The sequence below is a fragment of the Pipistrellus hanaki genome (genome assembly GCF_964339955.1).
Source record: "Pipistrellus hanaki genome assembly, chromosome: 6".
Lineage (NCBI taxonomy): Eukaryota > Metazoa > Chordata > Mammalia > Chiroptera > Vespertilionidae > Pipistrellus > Pipistrellus hanaki.
Window position 1 is genome coordinate 35037181 of NC_140508.1, and position 23456 is coordinate 35060636.

Here is a 23456-nt window from a genome sequence, read left to right on the forward strand (position 1 = left end):
AGATGAGCAAACTGTGGCTCTGCAAGGAAGTCACTCAATAGTGGGTAACAGAGTCAGGATTTGAACCCAGGAGTTTTGGCTTCAGAGCCTTCACTCTAGAAGCTAATGCTCAGGGGAATTTCTCCTCAACGAATCCCTTTCCTGCTCTAGTCCCTTCCGTGGCTCCCAGCACCCTCTCTAGGGCTCCAGAAAGGTCTCCATCAGATTGCTAGAGGTTTGTTAAACATGGCAGCTCCTAGGCCCTCTACCCTTGGCCTGTTGAGTTAGGGTTGCAAAGACGTGTATTTTTTTATGAATTCCTCCCCATGGCCAGGCCCAATCCCTGACTCACCTGTGGTGCCCGAGGAGCCTTGCCTGGGGAGCCGGAAAGAACTGGGGAAGACAAGGCAGACCAGAAACTAGGTAGCACCTCCCGCTCTTTTAAGAGGCGAGGCTGACGAGGGTTAAGCCAGTGGCCTGACCTCGGAGCAATGGCTGTGCCTTGCAGAGTTCTGGTTCCTGAGTGTAAGCTGGGAAGATACGACATTGCTGACTTCACAGCTGATAGCGGTGACTATATGAACCCACAGGCTTCAGTGCCTTGTAGACAGTAAGTGCTCAATAACTGCTAGGTGCTAACTTTCCCTCCTCCTCCCTCAAACAAATGCCTTAAAAACACCCGGCGCTGGTGAGGATGTGGGGCAGTGGTGACGCTCCAGGCTGCTGGTGGAGTCCCGATGGCAGAGGCGCTTGCGGAGCCCTGGCTGTGTCTGGGGAAGCGGAACCTGAACGTGCCCCATGACGACCCAGCAGCCCCGCTCCTGGCTAGGTACCCAGAGGAACGAAGAATAAAAATATATGTTCACAGCCCTAGCTGGTTTGGCTCAATGGATAGAGCGTCGACCTGCAGACTGAAGGGTCCCAGGTTCGATTCCCGGTCAGGGCACATGCCTGGGTTGCGGGCTCGATCCCCAGTAGGGGGCTTGAGGAGGCAGCCGGTCAATGATTTTCTCTCTCATGTTGATGTTTCTATCTCTCCCTCTCCCTTCCTCTCTAAAATCAATAAAATATATTAAAAAACAAACAAACAAACAACAACAACAATATATATATGTCCACAGAAAGAATTGACAAGAACGTTCATCACAGCCAACAATTGGAAGCCCAGGTGCCTTGAGCCAGGAGCACAGATAACAAACGGGTGTGCTCACACAGTGCAGAGGTAGGTACAGCAAAGAACGAGTCATTGTCCCACACACGTGAGTGAATTTCACAGACAGTGAGTCTGAGGGAAGCGCACACAGAAGGGCACATAGGTGCCACTCCGCTCTGTGACCCTCAGGAGCATCCTGGGCTCGCCCCCTGCATGAACGGCCGGGGCGATGGTGACCCTTGGTGGACGGTGACTTGGAGGGACACCAGGGGGCTTCTGGAGAGCTCAGTTTGTGAAAATTCGTCCAGCTGCACATGTGTGATCTGGGCCCTTCTCTGTGTGTGCTTTATATTTTAATTAAAAGTTTATTTTTAAAGATGTATGTGGGTTTTGTAACCTGACTCAGTTTCTGAAGTCATTGGGATGAGCATTGCATGGTTAGGGGTCCCGAGGTTCTGAGGATCTGTCACCAGGCCGGAGACAGACCCACAAACACCCAGAAACACAGTTCCAACCTGGCATGTCACACACTCAGGGAGAGAAAACCCCAGAGGGCTGTGGGATCACAGCCAGCGTGAGGATCAGGAGGGCTTCCTGGAGGAGGGGTCCCCCGAGCCAGTCCCTGCAGAAGAATTGCAATAACAGCTAAAGTCTGTAAGTCTGAACAGTAACCTGCAGGGCCTGTCACTTCCTTGATCCCATGTCCCTCACTCCCCTCCACCACACAGGCCTCCCCAGGGCTTCTGGACTCATGGCCTCGGAGCCTTCGTATTGCTGTCTGGCTCTCCCCCAGAGAGCCACCTGCCCATGCCTTCTCCTCCTGCTCCAATCAGAGTCCTCCCCTGATCACTTAGCGAAAAATACACCCCTCCCTACTTCATTTCTCTCACCAGCCTCTGATGTACCATATCATGTGCTTGTCAGTTCCCTCCAGAGCTGTGTTGTTCAATGCAATGGTCAATGCCCAAACGAGGTGACTGAGTGCTTGAAATGTGGCAAGTCCAAATTTGCTGTCCTGTCAGTGATTTCACAGACTTAGCACAAGAGAAAAAAAAAGTAGACTATCTCATTAGTAGTTCTATATTGATTAAACATTAAATAATATTTTGGGTTAAATAAACTATACTATTAAAATTAATTTACTTGTTATTTCATCTTTTAGAAAAGGCAGCTACTAGAAAAAATATTTTTTAATATATTTTTATTGATTTCAGAGAGAGAGAGAGAGGGAGAGAGAAACATCAATGATGAGAGAGAATCATTGACTGGCTGCCTCCTGCATGCCTCTTATTGGGGATTAAGCCCACAACCCCAGGCATGTGCCCTTGACTGGAATTGAACCCAGAACCCCTCAGTCCTTAGGCCAATGCTCTATCTACTGAGCCAAAGTGGCTAGGGCATAGAACAGATTTTAAATATATTTTATTGATTTTTTTTACAGAGAGGAAGGGAGAGAGATAGAGAGCTAGAAACGTCGATGAGAGAAAAACATCGACCAGCTGCCTCTTGCACACCCCCTACCGGGGATGTGCCCGCAACCAATGTACATGTCCTTGACCGGAATCAAACCTGGGACCTTTCAGTCTGCAGACCGAAGCTCTACCACTGAGCCAAACCGGTTTCTGCCATAGAATAGATTTTAATTGTGTTGCGTTGTTACTGCTCATCTCCTCCAGTGTAGGGATGTGTCCCTTTTGTTTGCAGTGGGATCCCTGGCTCCTAGCAAACAGGGGGGCTCTACAAATGCGCACTGAAGAATGAATGAATTTCTCTCCACCACCATCTGCACCAGCCTCAGGAGGGGAACAGCCTTCTCTGGAGCTTGGGGGACACCCAGCCTTGGGGATGAAAGGGGCCAGGGGCTGCTGCCCCTCCCCCTAGTTGGCCCAGAGTTCCTCTCTCCAGGCCCCAGGGCCACCTCAGGCCAGGCCTGGGGTGGGGGCAGCAGAGGGTCAGGAAACCCAGCAGCCTAAGCTCTTTCCTCCCTCCCTGGCCATGGTTGGGGTAGGTGGGAGGCAGGGTAGACTGTGTGCCACAGGGTGGCCCCTGGGAACCCTGGCGGGAGACCCTATAGTGGGCTGAATGTTCACACACACACACACACACACACACACACACACACACCAGCTCTTAGGGGGAGGATGGCGCCTCTGCAGCCCCAGCACACCAGCCCCAGCTCCCCTTTCTCACTTCTCCAGAAGGAAGGCTTAGCCAGGCCCGCAGGGAAAACCGCAATTTGCTTCTGACATGACACATTGACGGGTTCCTGGCGGCTGTGCCCCCTTTGTGTCTCCAGAGCCCTTGTGGGCATATAAGGGCCTCCCCCAGGCTGAGAGGGCAGAGGATCCAGCAGGAGGCTGGGTACCCCACCCGCCCGTCTTGGAGCTGCAGGAGCGGGTAAGGCAGCTGTGGCAGCCCAGGCCCTATGAGCTCCCAACCACTGACCCTGCGACCAGCCCGCCGCCCCGTCCGAATGGCAGGCACAGGAAGAACTCACCCTAGAAGGGCACTGGGGTACCGGGCGGTAAAGCTCATTGTACCGATGGGAATACTGGGGCCTAGAGAGGGGCAGAGGCAGGGTCGGGAGGACTGAAGGTGCCCATTTTTCTCTGAGCCAACTGGCTTCCCCTGGTGGGAATGTATCCTGTGAGGTGACGGAGAGCCATTCGGGGACTCCCTGGGGAAAGCAGGCAGACACTGCCGAGCCTGTGGCCGGTCCAGATGTGTGCACATGTGCCTTTGTGTGCAAATGGCACCAGGGCAAACTGCGGGCAAGTGAGGGAGGGCTGGATTTCATCCCCTTTGCCCCTCACCAGGCTCCGTCTCCAGCACACAACCATGCCCGGGGGCCCGGGCACAGTCCCTGCCCTCTGGGAGCTTACAAGGCAAGACAAGGACACAGACACCATGGGTAGCTACCTGTTGTGATACGTGCCTGAACTTCTGGGTGAGGTTCAGGGACCAAGGGCTTTAGTCAAGGCGAAGGAGGGAGGGCTGTCCAAGGAGGTGAGGGAACCTGAAGGGTAAGGAGTCAGCCATGCAAAGAACCAGGGGAAGAGCCTTCCTGAGAGAAGGAACAGCCTGTGCAAAGGCCCTGGGGTGGGAAGGAGCCTGTCATGGTTAAGGCCAAGGAGGTGGAAGAGGCAGGCAGGACCTACAGGAGCTGGGAAGGAGCCCGTGTTCTATCCCAAGAGCAGCAGGGAGAGGGGTTTAAGCAAGGCAACCTGAGGGGGTGGGAGGTAGGTGACTGAGGGGGTGGATATGGAACTCCATAAAGAGAAATGCTCCTCTTAGGAATGAGGAAGCTAGCCAGGCTCTCATTTCCCACCGATTTCTTTCTTTATCATCATCCGGGATGGAGGCAGGAGAGGAGAGAAAGGAGGTAGTTTAAGTCGCATAGACTCGAGGTTCAGATTCTGGCCCTGTCACTGATTAGCTCTGTGACCTTGGTCAAGTCCCCTCCCCTCTCTTGGCCTCAGTTTTCCCATCTCAGAAATGAGATCCAATGAGGCAGCGGCTTGGAAAGTGCCCTGAAGACCGTATCGTGCCCTGACTCTGTACGGTGGGTGCACATGTTAGCGCCGTCTGCATCTGGATGGAGAGGGCCTTTCTGGGAGCGAAGCTGGACTTGAACTACGCCAGGCCAGCGGCAGGGGGCCAGGGAGGGGACAGGCTTGGGCGCGAGGAGGGCCTCAGCGTTCCCGCCTCTGCCCCTGCCAGGTGTGCTGCTGACAACACTGGGCATGTGGTCCCTGCTCCTGCTCTGGGGTCTGGCGGCTCCGTGCCAGGGGCTGCTTGAGACGGTGGGCACCCTCGCTCGGATTGACAAGGATGAACTTGGCAAAGGTGAGCCTGCCATGGACAGCTGGGGAGGGGTCCAGCGGCAGTGCCGACGGCCCCATCCTTATGCTCGGAGCGCCTGCTTTCAGGAACAGAGGGAGCAGGCTGCGATTCTCAGCTGCGGAGAGAATTCAGGGGCATATGGTTTGCTCGCAGACTCGGAGAGTGGTTAGTTCACTTTCTTCCGAGAGGGGGACGGGGTGACCTGGGCTGAGGCCCCGTGGGGCTGTCCTCAGGGACGCGTACGAGTGGGGTTGAGGAGGTCAAGGGGAGGGTGTTGGCCGTGCCACGCTCCTGGGGTGTGGGAGCATTTTGTGCTCCTGGGGTCCCACTGCCCCGGGTGACAGTCTCATGGGCAGTAGAGCAGTCCTGGACAGAAAATGCTTCAGGGAGGCCACCCCCACCCTGTCCCAACCTCCACAAGGCGGTCCCTCTGTCTTGCCCTGCTCACCCTCTGCACACAGTCAGGCTGGGGGTGCCCAGGAGGAGCAGAGGTTGCCTTCTCCATCTTGGTAAAGCCCTGGTGGCTGTGCGCTCCCTTCTTTGCTTTTGTCCTCCTACAAGGTGGCCCGGGGACAGGAGCCCTCGTCATACTATCGGCACCAAATCTGATTGGCTGTGTGGCTTTGGGCAAGTCTCTGCCCCTCTCTGGGCCTCAGTTTCCCCATGTGTAAAAGGAACCTCTCTCCCTCCCCCTCTCTGCAGCCATCCAGAACTCACTGGTCGGGGGTCCCCTTCTGCAGAATGTGCTGGGCTCGGTCACGTCAGTGAACCAGGGCCTCCTGGGTTCCGGAGGGCTGCTCGGAGGAGGCGGCCTGCTGGGCTACGGCGGAGTTTTTGCTGTTGTGGAGGAGCTCTCCGGGTGAGTCACTGCAGCATGGCTTCCTGACTGTGCACCTACTGTGTGCCCCACAGCAAGGCTGGTCTTTCCTTTCGTTCAGGGGATAGAGGAGAGATGGTGTCTCTTTAATGTATTGGCAGGCAGTGGGGGTGATATTGGGAGCCCTGAATAGGGAGTCCCAGGACCCGGGTCAGAAAATAAAGAGCCTACTGCATGCTAGGCAAGACAGGAAGGGCAGCGAGCCCCTGTGGTTGAGCGCTCCTGCTCTCGGGTTGGACCCAGTTCCTCACTGTGTGTCCTGGGCAAGCTGCTCCGTCCTCTGGGGTGATCCAGGCGCCTGCACGGCTCCCGCTCCCCTCTTCTCCAGGCCTCTGCTCTGAACTGCCCTGCCCTGCCCAGCCCTTCATTGTCCCCTTCCTTCCTTCCAGCTCTCCAGGGGACACACCACTCCCTGGCACCCCATATAGTTCACTGCCTTTTCCTGTCCCCCCTGCTAGATGTATACCCCAGGAAAAGCGGGACTTCTGTCCGACCTGTTGAGTGCCATGTCCTCAGTATCAGAAATAGTGCTTCACACACAATGAATGCTAAAACATATCCTTTGAATGAATGACATCACATAATAACTCAATACCACCTAGCCAGTGTTTTCTGGGTGCCTGGCACAGGGCAGTGAACAGACTGCTCAAGCTCACCCAGCTGGGGAGTGAACAGGGCGGGAGGGGAGTCTGGGTGTTTAACCTCAGCCCACACTGCCTGCCCACAGCACTGGGACCGGCCCAGGGCTGGCAGTGACTCATGGGAAGGTCAGAGGACAGGCCCCAGATGAAGGCGGAAGGCCGAGAGCCAGGGCATGGGGAGAGCCACTGCAGGAGGGAACGGGATGCTGGGGGAGGGAGAGGGGATGGATGTGCACCTCCCCACATGGCAAATGTCTCCGAAGGGAGCTGGTAAGGGCTGACATTGCTGTTGCTCGAGGACCACTGTGTCACTGTGGCCGGTATTGTCAGTATCCCCACTTTACAGATGGAGAAACCGAGGCACACAGCAACAATGTGATTCGCCCAAGGTCACACAGTCAGTCAGTAGTGGAGCTAGGATTTGAACTGCTGCCTTTTATTGGCTTCACGAAACCAGCTTTGCATGGGGTCGTTGCCAGGAAAGTGAATTAATGTGTGTCAAGGAGCTAAATAGAGGTTTCCATACACTAAATGCTCAATAAATACTATTATTATTATTAATAGATCTAGTCCCTCCCACACACACACACAACTGTAGAATTCCCTCTGGGTCCTGAGGCTTTAAACACAAACCAGACAGTGCCCTTGTCTCAAAGAGTCCCCAAGAGGAGGCCGAGCCCAACAATGATGATCTTGGAAGCTCAGGGCAGTGATGAGGCAGCCCAGGAAGCACATGGAAACTGGGGCAGAGGAGGGCGTTTGCCCGAGTCAGAGATGCAGGGAGGAGGGCTTCCTGGAGGAGGGGATGCCCTAGCGGAAATCAGCAGAGCCGAGATTCTGCTAACCGAAGGTGGCGGTGGGATGGAAGGAGAGTCAAGAGAAGCGTGTTTCAGACGGAAGGAACAGTCTGGGCAAAGACCGAGAGGACAGAGAAAACATTGGACTATGGGAGTTGTGTTTGGGAACCACTTGGGTTGCATGCTTGTGATCAGGGGTGTGGGAGTGGAGGGACGATGATCCAGGCCGGAGACTGAACCAGGACTGAGGCCATGGGGAAGGGTGAAGCAAACAGTTTAATTTGCTGAGCCTCCGATGGCGATGATGATTCTACACTCATTGGGCATACGCTGTACCAGCCGTGGCTCTTACCTTATCTCACTTGTCTTTGCGACATTGCTATGAGACGGGTACCGGCATTATGGTCCCACTCCGCAGACGATGAAGAAACCGAAGCCCTGATGCCTGAGCCCTCATTTGAATGGCGGCTTAGAAGTGGGGTGGGGCACACGCTAGAGGGCTGGGGTGTCCCAGGCACTGAGAGGCTGGCGCTGGGGGCCCTCCCCTGACTCCCCCAGGCTGAAGGTCGAGGAGCTCACACTGCCACAGGTGTCGCTGAAGCTGCTGCCGGGGTTTGGGGTGCAGCTGAGCCTGCACACCAAGGTGGGCCTGGAAGGCTCCGGGTGAGTGTGCCCCGGGAACCTCTACCTATTGCTCCCCACCCCATGCCACTGCCCTCTGGGGATCCCTATCCTACTGCCCCCACACCACTCCAGGGCCCCCTATTTTCCTCACTCTAGCTCCTCTCTGAGAGATTCCCACCCTACTGTTGCCACCCATTACCCCTCCCATGATCTCCACCCCACTGACCCCAGGGGCTTCCACTTCATGCTCCCTGGAGACCCTACCCCATTGTTCGGGGCTCACTGAAGAGATGTGGGAAGAAGGGGCAGGGATGTGCAAGACGGGGACCCACAGGGAGGCAGGGGGTGAGAGGAGGACATGGGGACCAGATCACTTGCAAGGCCACCCAATTGGCCCATCAGGGTCCAAGCCGGGGCGGGCGTGGTGAAGGAGGGCCCTGGTGGGTGGGGGCCTAGAGGCGTAGCCACACCCCGGGCACCCCCTCTCGCAGGACCCTGGGGGGCCTCCTGCAGCTGGCAGCGGAGGTGAACGTGTCGTCGCGTGTGGCCATGGGCATAAGCTCGCGGGGAACGCCCATCCTCATCCTCAAGCGCTGCAGCACGCTCCTGGGCCACGTCAGCCTGCTCTCGGGGTGAGTCTGGGAGCCCTGAGCATGGGCATCTCCTGGGTCTCTCCGGAGCCCGAGCTCACCCACCTCCAGCCTGCCTGCCCCCACCCTTCACCCCCACCCAACATGAGACCCTCCCCGGACAGGGACTCCGGCTCAGCCCACACCAGGGATCCAACGCTATCCCTGACTTGCTGTGTGACCCTCAGGGGAGCCCCCTCCCAGTCTGGGCCTCAGTGTCCCCATCTGTATGACGAGGACCCGTACTTGATGATTTCGGAGGCTCTGGCACTTCATGTGTGTTCTTCCCACAGCGGTTCAGGTTCAGGCACAGTGGCCCTCCCTCCACGGTGCTGAATGATCCCTCCCAGGAGACAGCGGAGACCCAGAGAGGGCCAGGGAGGTGCCCAAGGTCACACACCAGGTTGAGGCAGGGATGGAGGTGGGCTGGTCTCTGGAATTAGGCCCAAGGCTTTTCCCAGGGCCCTGCACCCACCCTCGGGGGCACCTGCCTCCTCCCTGCCTTACGAGTTGTATCTCCCCCGTTAGATTCTACATTCCAGGCCTAATCGCACATCCCATCCCATCTTTGCGGGGCGGCCCCGAGCAGTGATGGGTCATCGGACAGCTCTGTCTTAGCTCCCAGGAACAGGGCGAGCCCGGGTTGCTCCTGTCTCCAGAAGGACCTTCATAAGGGGATCCCAGATAGGGTTTTTGGGGCCCTTCAATCCCATTGGCTTCCTCCTGCTCCAGTGGACTATCAGGGGCCCTGGAGAGGACGGAGCCCAGGTGGTGCTGGTGTCCTGTGGCTGTGGTTCTGCGGTTGTCACCCCTCCCTCTGTGCCCCTGTAATCCTTAAACAGACCTCACCATCCACAGGCCTCCCTCTCCTTCCTTCCTTCCTCCCTTCTTCAAATACTCATTCATTCAACAAATATTTATTGAACCCACACTCGAAGCCAGTTCTAAGTTCAAATGTCACGTACGTACAATGTTGGAGGAGACAAAGGAGCAGATATTTGTCGAGCGGACGGTATACCTGGTGCGGAGGCACTCATGTTTAACCTTGGCAGCAGCCGCTCTGGGAGGCAGGCGCTGTGCAAACGGGGAGCGGAAATCCTCCCTGGGCCTCAGGGCGAGGCAGAGCCAAGGTGTAAACCCGGTCTCCAAAGTCCAGCCAGCGCCCTGCCCGTGACCCAGGCTGGCACCGTCCGGGGCGGCGGCCGCACTCTCAGGCTTCTCCCTCCCCCAGGCTGCTGCCCACACCGCTCGTGGGGCTGGCGGAACAGGCGCTCTTCAAGGTGCTTCCGGGACTGGTGAGTGCGGGGCCAGGCACACCCTGTGCCCGGGCTGCGCCCTCCCCTCCCCTGGCTTTGAGTACAGCTGGGCGCCAGGCAGGATTAGGCTGTCCTTCCCTCCCACGCCCACCGGGTAATCCATCCTGGCCTGCCCACACTGCTCAAGTGCCACCTGTGAGTCTGTGTGTATGGGGATGGGGGGGGTGGGCGGGGGCTGGCACAATCCATCCCCAGACCTCTGAATCCTAAACTTACAGCTTCGATGACCTCACTCTCCTGCTCCCAAATTCATGTCCCTTTCTTGGCCCCTGCCCTGTCTCTGCCACCTGTACTATTATTATTATTATTGCCTTTAAACTTGGCTTTAAACTCGCTTTGAATAAAACTTGGGTCACTGGGTGATTTTCAACTGAGCCCGGTGCTGGGCGTATGTGTCGGAAAATGGCATCCACGTGTATCAGTACTTCCTAAGAGGAACACGTTATACCTGCCCTGCTCCAGGATGCTTGTCCGTGGCGGCCCCAGCCATCAGGGGACACGAGCCACACAGGAGGGAAGATGGTCTGGCCAAAGGCCCATCGCATTGAGGCCACAGCAGGCAGGGCTTGCTGGGCTCTCGCAGCCAGCCCAGGGCAGTCCTGAACCCTCGCCCTGGCAGGACCTCTCTTGCGGGTCCTTGTGAAGGGCACCTGTGGAGGTAGCAAGGGCACGGGTGCCTGAGGCTGGCAAAACTGCCCTGGACTTGAAGAAGCCGATCAGAAAGTAGCTCAGAGGGAGAAGGGAAGCTCCCAGCAGCCAGGACCCTCACCAGGCCCACCTCAGGTGGATTTCAACAAAGGGGGCTGCGTTTAAATTGTGACCCCTCTCCAGGGTCTCTGGGATGACGGGCTGCGACACAGGATGTGTGTGACTCAAAGAGGCTTTAAAAACGAGAGCTAATCACCAGCATTTAGAGATTGGAGATTTCTCCTACCGATCCGATTTCTGGCATCTCTTGTGCAACCGGCCGCCCCGGCCGTCTGGTTCCTCCTTCCCGCAGGTCACATGGCGGGCGGCTCCCCACCTGTCACAGCCCCTGGGATGTCCTCGCATTTCTGTGACAGGCCTGGCTGCAGGGGCCGTGGAGTTGGAGGCCCCAGGGCTTAAGTGAAGAGGCAGCCCTCCCTGTCGCCCTGAGCACAGCTGAGACCTGGGCAGGCTGCCATTCTTCTCCGGCCACCGATGTGGGCGAAGGGCCCGGGCTGGGCCGCCTGAGGCTCCCGCTCAGGTGGACTCGGGTTCTGTGATCCGCAGACTCGGGATTCTGCAAGCCGAGCCACCTGCTCCCTGTCCGCACCACACAGGGGTTCTCAGAAACACGCTGGCACAGTCCACCCCCAGGCCTCTGAATGCTAATTGCGTGCAGTGAATGCAGTGTGTGCAGTGACTGCCTGGCCCGAGCCTGGCTCTCCGGATGGAGGGGGAGGCACTCTTCCTGGGGGCCCCTAGGCTAGGTCTCCCGGGGTCCAGCAGGGACCTGAGACCTCAGAGGGAACAGCGGCCTTTGTCCCCGCAGGCGAGGGCCTGGTCCACACCCCCTAGCTGGCCTCTGAAGTAGGTCTCCCCTGTTCCCCCAGCATCCTTCGGGGGTTTTCTAGGGGGGCCCATGCAACTGGCCCTCCACATCACCCACTGCACCCTCCCAACACGTCAAGCCCCTGCCTCTGCGTGTCCCCCCACCCTTCTCTACATTCTGCCTTGCCTTGGTCCCCGAGATAGCAAATGTTATGACAAAACGGGTATAGAAAATGCAGCTGTCCCTGCGCCAGGCTGGGCCCACTCTTATTGCCCTGTAACACTCGTCTCCCCTGGACACAGCTGTGCCCCGTGGTGGACGGTGTGCTGAGCATGGTGAATGAGCTCCTCGGGGCTGTGCTGAGTAAGTTGGGGCCCCACCCCCTCCTCGGCCCCTTCTCCTACCCCCTCCCATTACCCCGAAGGGTGGCGGTACCAGGGCAAGAGGAAGGGACAGGATGCTGGGACCTTCCACTTCCTCCTCAGGCTGACGAGGCTGCCACTTTGAGGAGCCCTCACGGGGTGTGGGCTGGTCCAGCAGGATGGGGGACTCACACTCTGCCCCCAGCTCTCTCTCTGCTGGGGCCTCAGGCACCTGTGGTGTCCAGCATGGTCAGAAACATGAGGCAGATGTTATTATTATTGTCTGGACAGAGGATCACAGGCCCAGGGAGCTCAAGTAAGAAAACCAAGGCCCACAGCCACAGCGGCCACCTGTCTCCTCGAGCCTATGGAGACATGGACGGATGCCTTTTGTGTGCACAGATGGGCATTGCCAAGTGTAAACAGGTGTGGCCGGGAGGAGGCCAGAAAAGCTGGGGCAGCTGTGAGAGAGGCAGGGCCGCAGTGACACCAGCTCTGGAAAAGGGGAGTCCTGGCGTGGCTTCTGTGGCCGTGGGCTGGCGCCTTCTGTCCAAGCCTCAGAGTTTATCTGTTTAGTGAGGACGACGGTGGTGCCCAGGCGAATACTCAGTAGAGTGCTAGGCACTCAATGAATGGAAGTAGGGCCGGTTATTTTGGGGGGCATGGCTCATGGGGTCTTCCTCCCTCCCTCCCTCCTCTCCCCACGCAGGCCTGGTGCCCTTGGGGCCTCTTGGGTCTGTGGAATTCACTCTGGCCACACTGCCTCTCATCTCTAACCAGTACATAGAGCTGGACATCAACGTGAGTCGGAAGGCCTTGCCGGGCGGCAGGGAGGCGGTGTAGGATACTGGTGGAGGCTGGGTGGGAGCTGCTGGGTCAAAGCCACGTGGGTGAGCAGCCCTGAGACCTTCCGTGACGTCTCCTCCCCCTGCAGTCCATTGTGAAGAGCGTGGCTGGTGACGTCATTGACTTCCCCAAGCCCCCCAAGCCCATCAAGGTGCCTCCCAAGGTGGACCACACGTCCCAGCTGGCCGTGCCTCTGTACTTCTTCAGCACCATCTTTGGGCTCCTGCAGACCAACGGTGCCCTTGACATAGACATCACCCCTGAGCTGGTGAGTGTGGCACCCTCCCCTGCTGTGCCCCGAAGACACCAACGGCCTAGTCACATCAGCACTGATAGCCTAGATGAGCCCCTTCCTCTGTAATTGCTGATTGACAATGGCCCTCTGATCGGCTAAGTCTAAATGGGGCTTCCGAGTCATTCCTCCCAGGGAGTTACTTTCAGGTGTTCAGAACCGGCAGTGAAATGTAGCCAGCTGTTCATCCTGGCATCAGATGCTCCCTTTCAGAGCTGAGAGCCCGATTTTATACTGAAGTGTGGACGACTAACATGTCTAATGCTTTCTCAAGAGCAGATTTGAGTCGGAGAGAGGAAAACTAGGCTTAAACTCTGCCAAAGGTCACTTGGACACTTGTTTTGAAGCCTCTGAGACCTCTCTGCTTCCACTCTGGCTCCTCACGCCTCACAGATGTCTGGAAGGCTCACCCCTCAGAAGCCGCATCCAGAGGCATTTTCTTGGCCTTAGCCCTCTCCAAAGGCAGTGAGCTCTAAGCCACCTGTCTCCATGCTCCCCGCCCCCCAGCCTCCATCTGCAGCTCAGGCCCTAGGGGAGCACTTCCTGCATGTAGGGTCCAGAGAGCACGGGACCAGGCTCCTGAGCTAGGAGGCAGGTGTCTCCTTGCTGGAGGGAGGTGGCAGTCATAGCCAGGAAGAGACTCTGAGTGTGAGGATGCATGTGCCTAAGCAGTGTGTGTGTGTGTGTGTGTGTGAGAGAGAGAGAGAGAAAGAGAGAGAGAGAGAGAGAGAGAGAGAGAGAGAGAGAGAGAGAGAGAGAGAGAGAGAGAGAATTAGGCAAGAGAGGGATTTCAGAGGCCAGGTGCTATCCTCAAGTGCTGTCCATCCCCAGGGGGTGATGGCCTTGTGTTGGGGGAGAGACTGGGAATCCTCTGATCGGGGTCAGATCCCTGGGCCTTCAGACTGTGAGGGGTTTGAAGGTTCTGGAATTAGCCTGCCCAGGTCACATCCCGGTGCCACCGCTTACCAGCTGAGCCTAGAGAGGAGCCTCAAGTTCCCCCCTCACAGAGTGAGAGTAACCAGAGCACCACCGCTTTGGGCTGTTGTAAATGTGAAATGAGCAAAGGCATGTGCTCGGCTTCCAGTGAGCACTCAGTGATCACCGGCCACTGGAAGGAGCGTGAGAGTTTGTAGAGATGTGCATGTGACTGGTGAGATGGAGGTGGGGCAGAATGTGGACCAAACTGGCCTGTGTGTGCTGAGGGGTCCCTGTCCTGTGTCTGCGTTCACCGTGTCCTCTCATTTGGTCTTGGGCCCAGGTTCCCAGCAATGTCCCAATGACAACTACAGACCTGACAGCTTTGGTCCCTGAGGTGAGTGACTCTTCTTATGGCCTTGATCACTGGAGCACTTTCCCGATGAGCCTGAATGGACTCCAGACTCTTTCTCAATGCATTTCTCCAGAGAGCTGTAATGGAATGTTGAATCTAAATTCACACTCAAGTGTGAATGGCTAACAGCGTGTCCTTTCCTGACAGCAGAGTGGAAAGGACCAGGCTTTAATTGCCCCAGAAGTCAATTAGACATGTGTCCTATGGCTGTTCCTTTTCTATCAAGGAGAAGACAGAAGACTCTTTTCAGGCTACTGAGTCCCCTCCCTCCTGCCGCCTTACTTCATCTTAGTCTTGGTCTCCTCTGTCCCACGAGAGAAGATGTAGGGCACTGGCCCTGGGGGAGGGGGGCGGGGGAAGAGGAAGGAGAAGATTCAGGGAGGACGGGAGGACCCCAGTACAAGACTGCGGGGCGTGGACTCAGCTTTCCTGTTCATTCACCTGGAGCTGGAGCAGATACTTTCCAGCTGTGAGAATCTGAATTCATCCTGAGGTTGAAATACTACTACTGTATAAGGTCCTTACATAATAGCAGATTCTGACGGAGCTTGGAAAGAGGTCCGCAAGATCTGGGTATCTACCAGACAGATGGAGAGGGAAGCCGAGCTTGGGGACACAGAAAAACTGTGAATCCTTGAAGTGGGTGATTCAAACCAGCCTTGGTGGGCATGGCTCGAGGCCTTGGCTAAAGGGCCTAGGAGTCTCAGGCAAGGGATGAGATTGGGGCTAGACATTCAGAAGCACTTCCTGAGGGCAGGAGCCATAAATGGTGGAGAGGGACTTGGGGGAGGGACCCCTGGATGCAGCAAGCTGGGCCGTGTCCCTCCAGCTCTGGGAGCCTGGAGCCTGTGTCCTCCAGTTGCCGGCCTTGCCATGTCAGAACCCAGAGCCCCAGCTCCATGTCTGGGTCCGTGGCTTCAGAATCTGAGAGTGGAATCTGTAGTTCCCTGTCTGTCTGATCCTGCATCTCTGGGAGGTGGGTTTGAGGAATCGGTCCCCAGACTCTGGCATTCAAGTGGCTTCAAGCTTCTGTGACTCTAATTTACAGAGCTTCTATAATTCCATGATTCATGATTGTGAGACTCAGAATTTCCCGATTGTGTGACTCAGTCAGTCAGTCAACCAACATTCCCTGAGCACCTTCTACGTGCCAGGCCTTGTGCCAGGTGCTGGGAATCCAGGAGAGGCGAAGGTGAAAAGGAGAACAAGTCCCTGTGCTCCAGAAGCTGCCATTCTGACGGGGCTGGCAGACATTGGGCAAATGAGTGGAGAGAATGGGATGGTCCACGCAGATGAGGAGCGCAAGGATGGTGCGCCTAGACAGGGTGCTCTGCACGCCTCCCTGAGGGTGACCTTTGAGCATGAGGCTGAAGGAGGTGAGGGCAGGGACCGTGCAGGATCTGGGGAAGACATTTCCAGGCAGGACGAACAGGAATTGCATAGGCCCTGAGGAGGGTGCGTGCCTGTCAGGTGAGAGAAGCAGAAAGGAGCTGGTGAGATGGAGAGGAGGGCATGTGGGGACCGGTGGTGGGGTAAGATGGAGAGGAGAGCATACGGGGATGGGTGGTGAAGGGGGTCAGATGGAGAGGAGAGAATGAGGGGACTGGTGGTGGAATGAGATGGAGAGGAAGGACTGAGGGGACCAGTGGTAGGATGAGATACGGAGGAGGGCAGAGGAGGGGTCATGCAGGGCTGGTGGGCCTTGGGGGATTTTGAGTCTGGTTCTCTTGTTCCATGGGTTGGTGGTATCTCCCCATCTGACTGTCAGTCTCACGGGGGCTGAGACCACGGTTCAGTCTGTCGCCTCCGCACCCAGCATGGTTCCTGGTGCCAGTGGGTGCTCAGTGGGTGCTGGTTGACTCTCTTGAGTCACTGGCTGACTCTCTCAGTGGGGCGTCTAAGCTGCCTCCGGCCCTGCTCTCTGCCTCTCCCCAGGTCCTGGGGGAGCTGCCCCCGGGCCAGCAGCTCCTGCTCAGGCTGCAGGTGAAGGAGGCACCGGCGGTCTCGCTGCAGAAAAAGAAGGCCACAGTCTCCATCGCAGCCAACATCCGCGTGCTGCCCCACCTCCCTGCGGGGACCCCGGAAGCCCTCTTGGAGCTGAACGGGGTGAGTGGCTAAGGGAGGGAGCCCGGCACTGGGTTCTGAGCGGGCTGACCCTTTCCAGGCTACTGGGGGGTAGGGCGCCTTCCCCCGATTTCAGGGTGGCACCACCCAGGAAGTCCCTCTCCTTTATTGTCACCCTCTGAGCTAAGACCCAGGTGCCCACTTAGACTCCCTCTTCGCACATCTGACCAGGCCAAGGCCTGTCCAGTCTGCTTCCCCGGGATTCCAGGAGTGATCCCTGTATCCCCATCCTCTCTGTGCTCAGATATCTCTTGGATGACACTATGACTTCTTCCTGCCCCCCTACCTCTCCACCCCACCTCCAAACACACATCTGGGCAGAGGCAGGTCCCTCCCCTGCTCACTCTCTGCCCTGGTTGCCCATGGCCTAGCCCATTCCATACCCCCTGCTCAGCCTCTGCCTTTTACTCAGGGCTGCCAGGCCCCACCTCCCTGCCTTTGCGTGTGCAGGGACCACCCCCTGCACTACTGTCTCTCTCCTTCTCTTGGTGAATGCCTCATCTTTCAACATTCAGCTCTGGTGTCACCTCATTGGACCCCCTCCCTTGCCCCCCAGCAGGCTGGGCTGAGGGTCTCCCCAAGCTTCTACAACCCCAAAGCTTCCTCTTGTATAAACAGATCACCATCAGTTGTTGTTTTTTAACCCTCACCTGAGGATATGGAAAGAGAGAGAGAGAGAGAAATAGAGAAACATTAATGTGAGAAACATCAATTGGTTGCCTCCTGTATATGCCCCAACTGGGGACCAACCCCACAATCTAAGAATGTGCCCTGACTGGGAATTGAACCCACAACGTTTTGGTGTACGGGGTGATGCTCCAACCACCTGAGCCACCTGACCCGGATGCCCCTTCTTGAACACCAGGTCCTTCAAGTTACCTTCTCACAGCCCAGCAGGATCCTAATGCACAGCAGGGCCTCCATAAGGGTTAGTGGGAGGAACCGTAGAGATTCACCTGTTGGCCTGTCCTCAAGTTCCTTCTGTCTGATTCAGAGTAACCTCTGCCTGCTTCCCCCTGCAGGTTATGACTTTAAATGCCCAGCTGGCTCCTTCAGCTACCAGGCTGCACCTCTCCCTGTCCCTGGAACGGTAACCTGGGATCCTGGGCCTTGGCTGTAGGACAAGAAGAGGGACCTACAGGAACCTCCTTCCGTTTATCCAGGACCTGCAGGGAGGGGATGGTGTTAGCCCATTTTCACAGATGGCACCTGGGGCTCAGAGAAGTGGTCCAGAGCAGGCTTCTTGCATAGCACCGCCCAGAGGCTGGCCCTAGAGATACACCCGCTGCCAGGATATGGAGTCCAAACTCCTGAGTGATCAGCCCCAGAGGCTGGCCACAGAGATAACTTGCCAGGATGTTATAAAATGCCTCATTATTCAGGTGCATTCGTTATTTCTCTAATCTCCCCACTCCTGTGGGAACTAGGCCTCATGGTCTTCTTTAGGACCAAGATGGTGATGTTGATAGCAATCCTTCCTCTCGGGAATGGCCCTTTACCATTTGCAAAGCCCAGGCTGGCACAGTGGGTTGTCCCTGGGAGCAGGCCTGCAATAGGGGCCTCCATTCTCCAGGCTCAGTGCTCTCACAGTGGCCATGGGTCTGGGCCTCTCTGTCCCTCCCCTGGATTTGGGGGGGGCTTTCCCAGGGTCTCTGAGATCTGCCCATCCTGGCCCATAGGCACCAGTGCTTACCTGACCCTATTTGAGTGTCCCTCGCGGCCCCTGAGGCTGCATACAGATGCCCCTTGCAAGGCTCCACTGCCGCCCCATTTCTAACCTCTCCTGCTGCCTGAGTTCGTCTCCCATTCCTGGTGGCAGTTCCCGCCTCAGCCCTTCAGGAGATAGAGCTCCTGGCCAGGCTCTGGCTCTGGACCTGTGTTTGGCCAGCTGCGATCCACTAGTGCCTTGTGGCCGTTAGGGTGCCCGCTGGATACAGAGCACCCCATGTTGGGTGCTCAGTCTGTGGAGAGCCACTCTTCAGAAAGGTTCACCCACTCGCCCAGAGTCAAACAACTCAGAGTCAGATTGAGGCTCCAAGACCACGGAGTCGGAGGTGGTGGTCATGGTATCTCAGAAGGAGGTTCGATCCCTCCAGGTCCATTTTACAGGTGGGAAAACTGAGTCTCTGAGTTAAGGCTGGATAGAGACAGAGTTGGGCCTATAACCCTGTTTTCTGATGCTGGGAAGCTAGGGGTGGGGCAGGCTGTGGGGTGGAGTGGGGCAGAGCACTGCTCAGCGGGTGTTGGGGTGGATGCTAGGACCCCAACACCCCTCTTCTCTCCAACAGGCTCAGTGTCAAGCTGGCCTCTTCCTCTGCCCACCCCTTTGATGTAAGTTCCTGGGAGGGTGAGCAGCTTGGCAGTGGTGAGCGTCCTCTAGGGGGGCTGGACAGGAGGTGGGATGAGTCCATGGGCCACATGACTGATCTGGCCCCAGTCTGAGCCCTGCCCCAAGCCAGAGTGGACAGATATCAGCAGACATCAGGGCTTGTGTGTGTGTGTGTGTGTGTGTGTGTGTGTGTGTGTGTGTGTGTGATCACCCTTAGGACAGTGAATCTGAATCTCAGGACCTATCAATGTCTTGGAACCTTACAAAGTCATAAATTTCCGGAATCCCACAAAGGTTCACACAAGAAATAAGGCTCCGGAACTCAGAAAGTTCTCCTGTTTCAGAGCCCCACAGAGCCCTTAGTCTTCCGCTTCTCACATAGTTCTGTGGTTCTGGATTCTCATGATCCTCTCAGGTTCTAGAACATTCTAAGGGTTCTTAGGTTGGTAGGAACCTAAGATCAGACCACACAGAGTCTCCTGGAGCTGGTGCCTTCTCCTCCTTCTTTCTCAGGCACGGGCCCCCTCCTCTAGGAAGGCAGCTCCTCGAAGCCCACGAGGCCCAGGGGGAAGCTGTTCTAACCCAGAGGCCCCTATGGGGTCACTGGTAGATAGTCCACCCCAGCGGCCTGTGCCCACTGGGAGCTGTGTCCCCAGGCACGAAGGAGGCTGGGGCAGCTGGACCTTGGGTTTCCCTCCCCGGGAAGGAGCGGGCTGCTCCCTGCACAGCCACCTCCCACCCTCCCTATGCTCTCTTGCAGGCGTCCCACTTAGAAGAATGGCTCAGCGACGTGATCCGGGCGGTGTACGTGCCGAAGCTCAACGGTACGGGTGGCCTCCGCTGTCTATTTGGACACGTGGGGTGTCTGAGCTTGGGGCTGCCAAATCTGTTGCCTCTTTCCTTGTTCTGAGAGACACAGAGGTTGGAGAGGGTTGATGCCCTTTTCTGAGCTGCAGAAATTGAGGCACCGATATTTCCATTCACACAACACTGACTAGCATCTACATCACACCCAAGAGCTATCTGACCTGGGTCCTCTCCTCAAGCTCACAACCCAGAGGGGAGTGCTCATATAAGCTATTGATGAGAATATATGGCCCAGAATGTGCAAGGACCCGACAGAACCTCAGGGAGGCCCTGCCGAGGGGCCACTGATGGCAATACAGAAAAGGGGCATTTTCATTTGAGTTTAGTAGGACACGTAGGAGTCTGCCAATAAGAAAAACTGAGTCCCCAAGAAGAGAAGTGGCTGGCTCAAGGAAAGTGGGGGAATAAGGTCCCACCCTGGCCCCCCTCATATCTTTGCTTTCAACCCTTTCCTCTTCGCAGCGGGCCTGGATGCTGGCATTCCCCTGCCCAACGTTCTCAATGTCAGTTTTGGCAACGCGGTGCTGGAGGTCATCGAGGTGAGCGTCCCGAGCGTCTGGATGGGCCGCACACGTGTTGCGGAGAGTCTTGCGTGAAACTCCTTAGGGGCGTGCTCTGCTCATCATCTGGTCTGCCCACGCACTGTTTTCCAAACTGCTCAGGGAATTACAAACGACTGAGCTTGGGAATGGCAAACAGATGGCACAAGTGCTGTCACTGCTTCCTTCCTAGCCCATGGCAGGCATTGCCAGTCAATTACAGAGATCTTTCCTGATCAATTCAGACCCATGTCTGGTCTATAGGGTGGGATCTCAGATTCACTCACAGGATTGCAGTTCCCTTGGTCCAGGAGTGGCATGTACCTGTGCTGTCCCTCCTTATCCTGTGCCTCTGGCAGGCGTGGCTATGTCTATATTTCTTGTGGAATATAGACATAGCCTCACAATCCTTTTTCAAGCACAACTTTGAGTTTTGGAACTGTTCTGGGAGGTAGAGCAGAGTTTTGAACCATTTCCCAGATGAGAACCAAGGCTGAAGGAGGTCCGATTTCTGGCCCAAGTTCAACACAGTAAATTAATGGATAAATGGCACTTGAACTTCAGTCTCTTAAGAACTAAAATCAGCAAATCAGTGACCTTTCTCACTCTGGATGTCATTCATTACGCATTCATTTGTTCATTCATTCACTCAATGAGTGCTCACTGTGTTCCAGGTACCATGCTAACCTCAGCCACAGGAGGGGCACAGACATGGATGCAGAGATGGGGTGGAGGTGGGAGGACAGGTGTGTTTGGACTCAGAGAGCCTAACCAAGAACCGTTGCTCCTTGCAGAACGCTGTTGTGCTGACTGTGGCATCCTGAGCTGAGAGATGGCCACTCCCCCTCCCCGTTGACTGCCAAAGTCCTGCCGACCTGCCTCTCTGCCTCAGTTTCCCTCCCAGTCTCTAGCCTGTGTCAGTGACAGTATAAATGTCCCTTATCCACCCAGCCCCCCCCCCCAGATGGTCTGGCCCTGCAGCTGTGCCCCGGCCCCGGTGGGGACTGCAGGGCTGGCCAGAGGACTCTACTTCAGAGAGAGCTCTGGGGCCACAGTGGCCGGTCCCTGGCTTTCAATAAACTGTCTGTGTCAGCATCTCCTGGCTAGTCTCTTCCCCAGCACACACAGGCCACCTTGGTCTCTGCCTCAGGTGTCCTCCTGCGCTCCAGGCAGGGGCTCCTGGGAGGTGAGGGGACTAGGGGCCTCACCATTGTAGTTTTGTGTCTCAAGCTTACCTGGTTGGCCTGAATCTTGTGCCACCTTCCTCCACCTCTGCCCCTAGCTCCTTGTGTCCCTCCTTACTCCCTTCTCCGCTCCTCACTCCGTTTTTCTAAATACCTCTTCCTTCATTCTGTCTCCCAGTCAAAGTACTAAGAAGAGTGCCTGGCACGTGGTGAATGTGCATGATGGGTAGTCAGGCCTTTGAACAGCCCTTCCCTCTTCCTGGGGCATCCCTGTCCCCTGTGTGCCTATCACCTATCACCCCTCAATGCCCGGGCACACGCAGCTGCAAACCTCGCCGTTCCCCAGGCTGGCCCGTTACTGTATTTGCCACATGGGATTGTCACTGCCCTGGTCCCATTTCCCCACCTGACCAAGACCCCCTCAAGCAGGGGTGGCGTCTGCCTCATCCTGGTGAGTCCTGTGGCTGCACAGAGTGGCGATGAGAGCAGCTAACCTCCTTTGAGTGCCTATTGTATACCGGGCACTGTGTCAGATGCTGAACACCCCCTTTTGGACAGCTCCTAAGTGGCAGAGCCGGGATTCGAACCAGATCCTTCCGACCCTAATTCCAAAGCCTGGGTTTTGCTATGCTACCAAAGTAGTACTAGCTGCATTTATTGTATGCTTTCTGAGCGCTTTAGATACATCATGTCATCGACTCCTTGAATCAACCCTCCTGTCTAGGAACTATTTTTACCTTCATTCTATAGTTGAGGAAACAGGCACAGAGAGGTTAGGAGATTCACCCAATGATGCACAGTTAGGAATGATGAGGTTAGAATTTGAATCCAGGCCTCTGAGTTCAAAGCCCAGGCTCTGAACCCACACTTGGGGAGGGGAGAGGGGGCATGACCCAGGAAGTGCAGGGAGCCCCTGTGCTGAGCTTGCAGCCCTGAGGCTGACAGCTCGTGGGGGAGACAGGAGCTGCTGGACGGATTCTGTTTCCTGGTCCCTGAGCCCCCCAGGTGGCCCCCTGCAGGGCTGAGTCACCTTTGGGTGAGTCACCTCCCAGGGCCCCGTCCCTCCAGCTGCAGACAAAGGTGCCTTTTGGACGCTAAGCCCAGGTGACCTCCCTGAGGCGCCACAGTTACACTAATCCTCCTGGAGCCCAAGGGGGTAGGCCTGCCTTCTGTCTGGGGCTGTGGATGGGTACAGAGCCTCAGGGGACTGACAGTTACCACCTTTGTGTGTGCACTGCCCCCTACAGTTTACAGTGTGCATTGGTCCCTGCGGGCAGAGGGTGGAGGAGGCACAAGGCCCTCTTCGTACTGTATTTCAGTTAAAAAGGGTAATATTCTGTTGAACGAGCACTTATATCACACCAAGTGGGAGGCAATGGGGAGATGAAAGGGGGCTGCTGCTTACTGAGCCTCCATGAGGCTCTGGGCACATTCTGGAAGGTTCCTATGAAATCCTCAAAAACCCTACTGGAAACGTGCACTGAGGCCCACTTCTCAGAAGGCCAGACTGAGGTCCTGGAGGAGAAGTGACCATCAGGTCACATAGGACAGGGGGTGGGGGTGGAAGCACAAGTGCATGACTCTTGGGGTTCCTGTCCTTGGAGCCCTTCCAGCCCCCACAGATGATGGGGCAGAAGGTGGTCCAGGCGCCACCTCAAACCCTTCATGGTTTTCGAAGACTTGCTGCCACAGGAAGCCAGTGAGGACCTGGGATGATGAGGATGAAAATGCCATCTTCTGAGCACCTACTGCGTGCAAGGCCCTGCTCCCAGCACTTTGCATGATTAAGTTACTCACCCCTCCCGACATCCTTTGAGGCCAGGTTGCTCCTGTCACTGTCTTCAAACCAAAGGAACAGCGGCTTGGAGAGAACTGGCAGCCGAATTCAGACCCAGCTCCCAGCTCCGGGGCCTGTCCAATAGTGTGCCCACAGCAGCTGAGGAAACTGGGCTCCAGAGAGGGGCTGGCCCAGGAGCCAGGGGTCACAGCGGCAAACTTGACGTCAACCGTGCCTGCCTTTAGACACCCACTGCCTCCTGGGAAGGAGGAGAAGGATCTCCTTGCAGAGCCCAGGAAAACACACTTATTCTCCCCCTGACTTGAGCAGGGAGAGAGATGCCCCCTCACTCCAGGGATTCTCAGGTGGACCTAGTGGGGGCAGGAGGCGGGGGCATCAATTAAACACAGACATAGGACCTAGGCTGGGGC

At 56.6% G+C, this 23456-nt stretch overlaps 1 protein-coding gene across 1 annotated transcript; it reads left to right on the forward strand.

Annotated features, from left to right (window-relative positions):
• Nucleotides 1-716: 716 nt before the first annotated feature.
• BPIFB3 (BPI fold containing family B member 3) lies at nucleotides 717-20888 on the forward strand (the record flags this gene model as incomplete). Its single annotated transcript, XM_084888422.1, has 17 exons — nucleotides 717-808; nucleotides 3949-4043; nucleotides 4853-4978; nucleotides 5678-5834; nucleotides 7849-7953; nucleotides 8406-8546; nucleotides 9775-9838; nucleotides 11678-11738; nucleotides 12447-12538; nucleotides 12672-12851; nucleotides 14134-14187; nucleotides 16141-16311; nucleotides 17352-17419; nucleotides 18618-18660; nucleotides 19419-19482; nucleotides 19988-20064; nucleotides 20859-20888. 17 exons carry the CDS (start codon nucleotides 717-719, stop codon nucleotides 20886-20888), a joined length of 1620 nt encoding a protein of 539 aa, XP_084744548.1.
• Between the last annotated feature and the right edge of the window lie 2568 nt (nucleotides 20889-23456).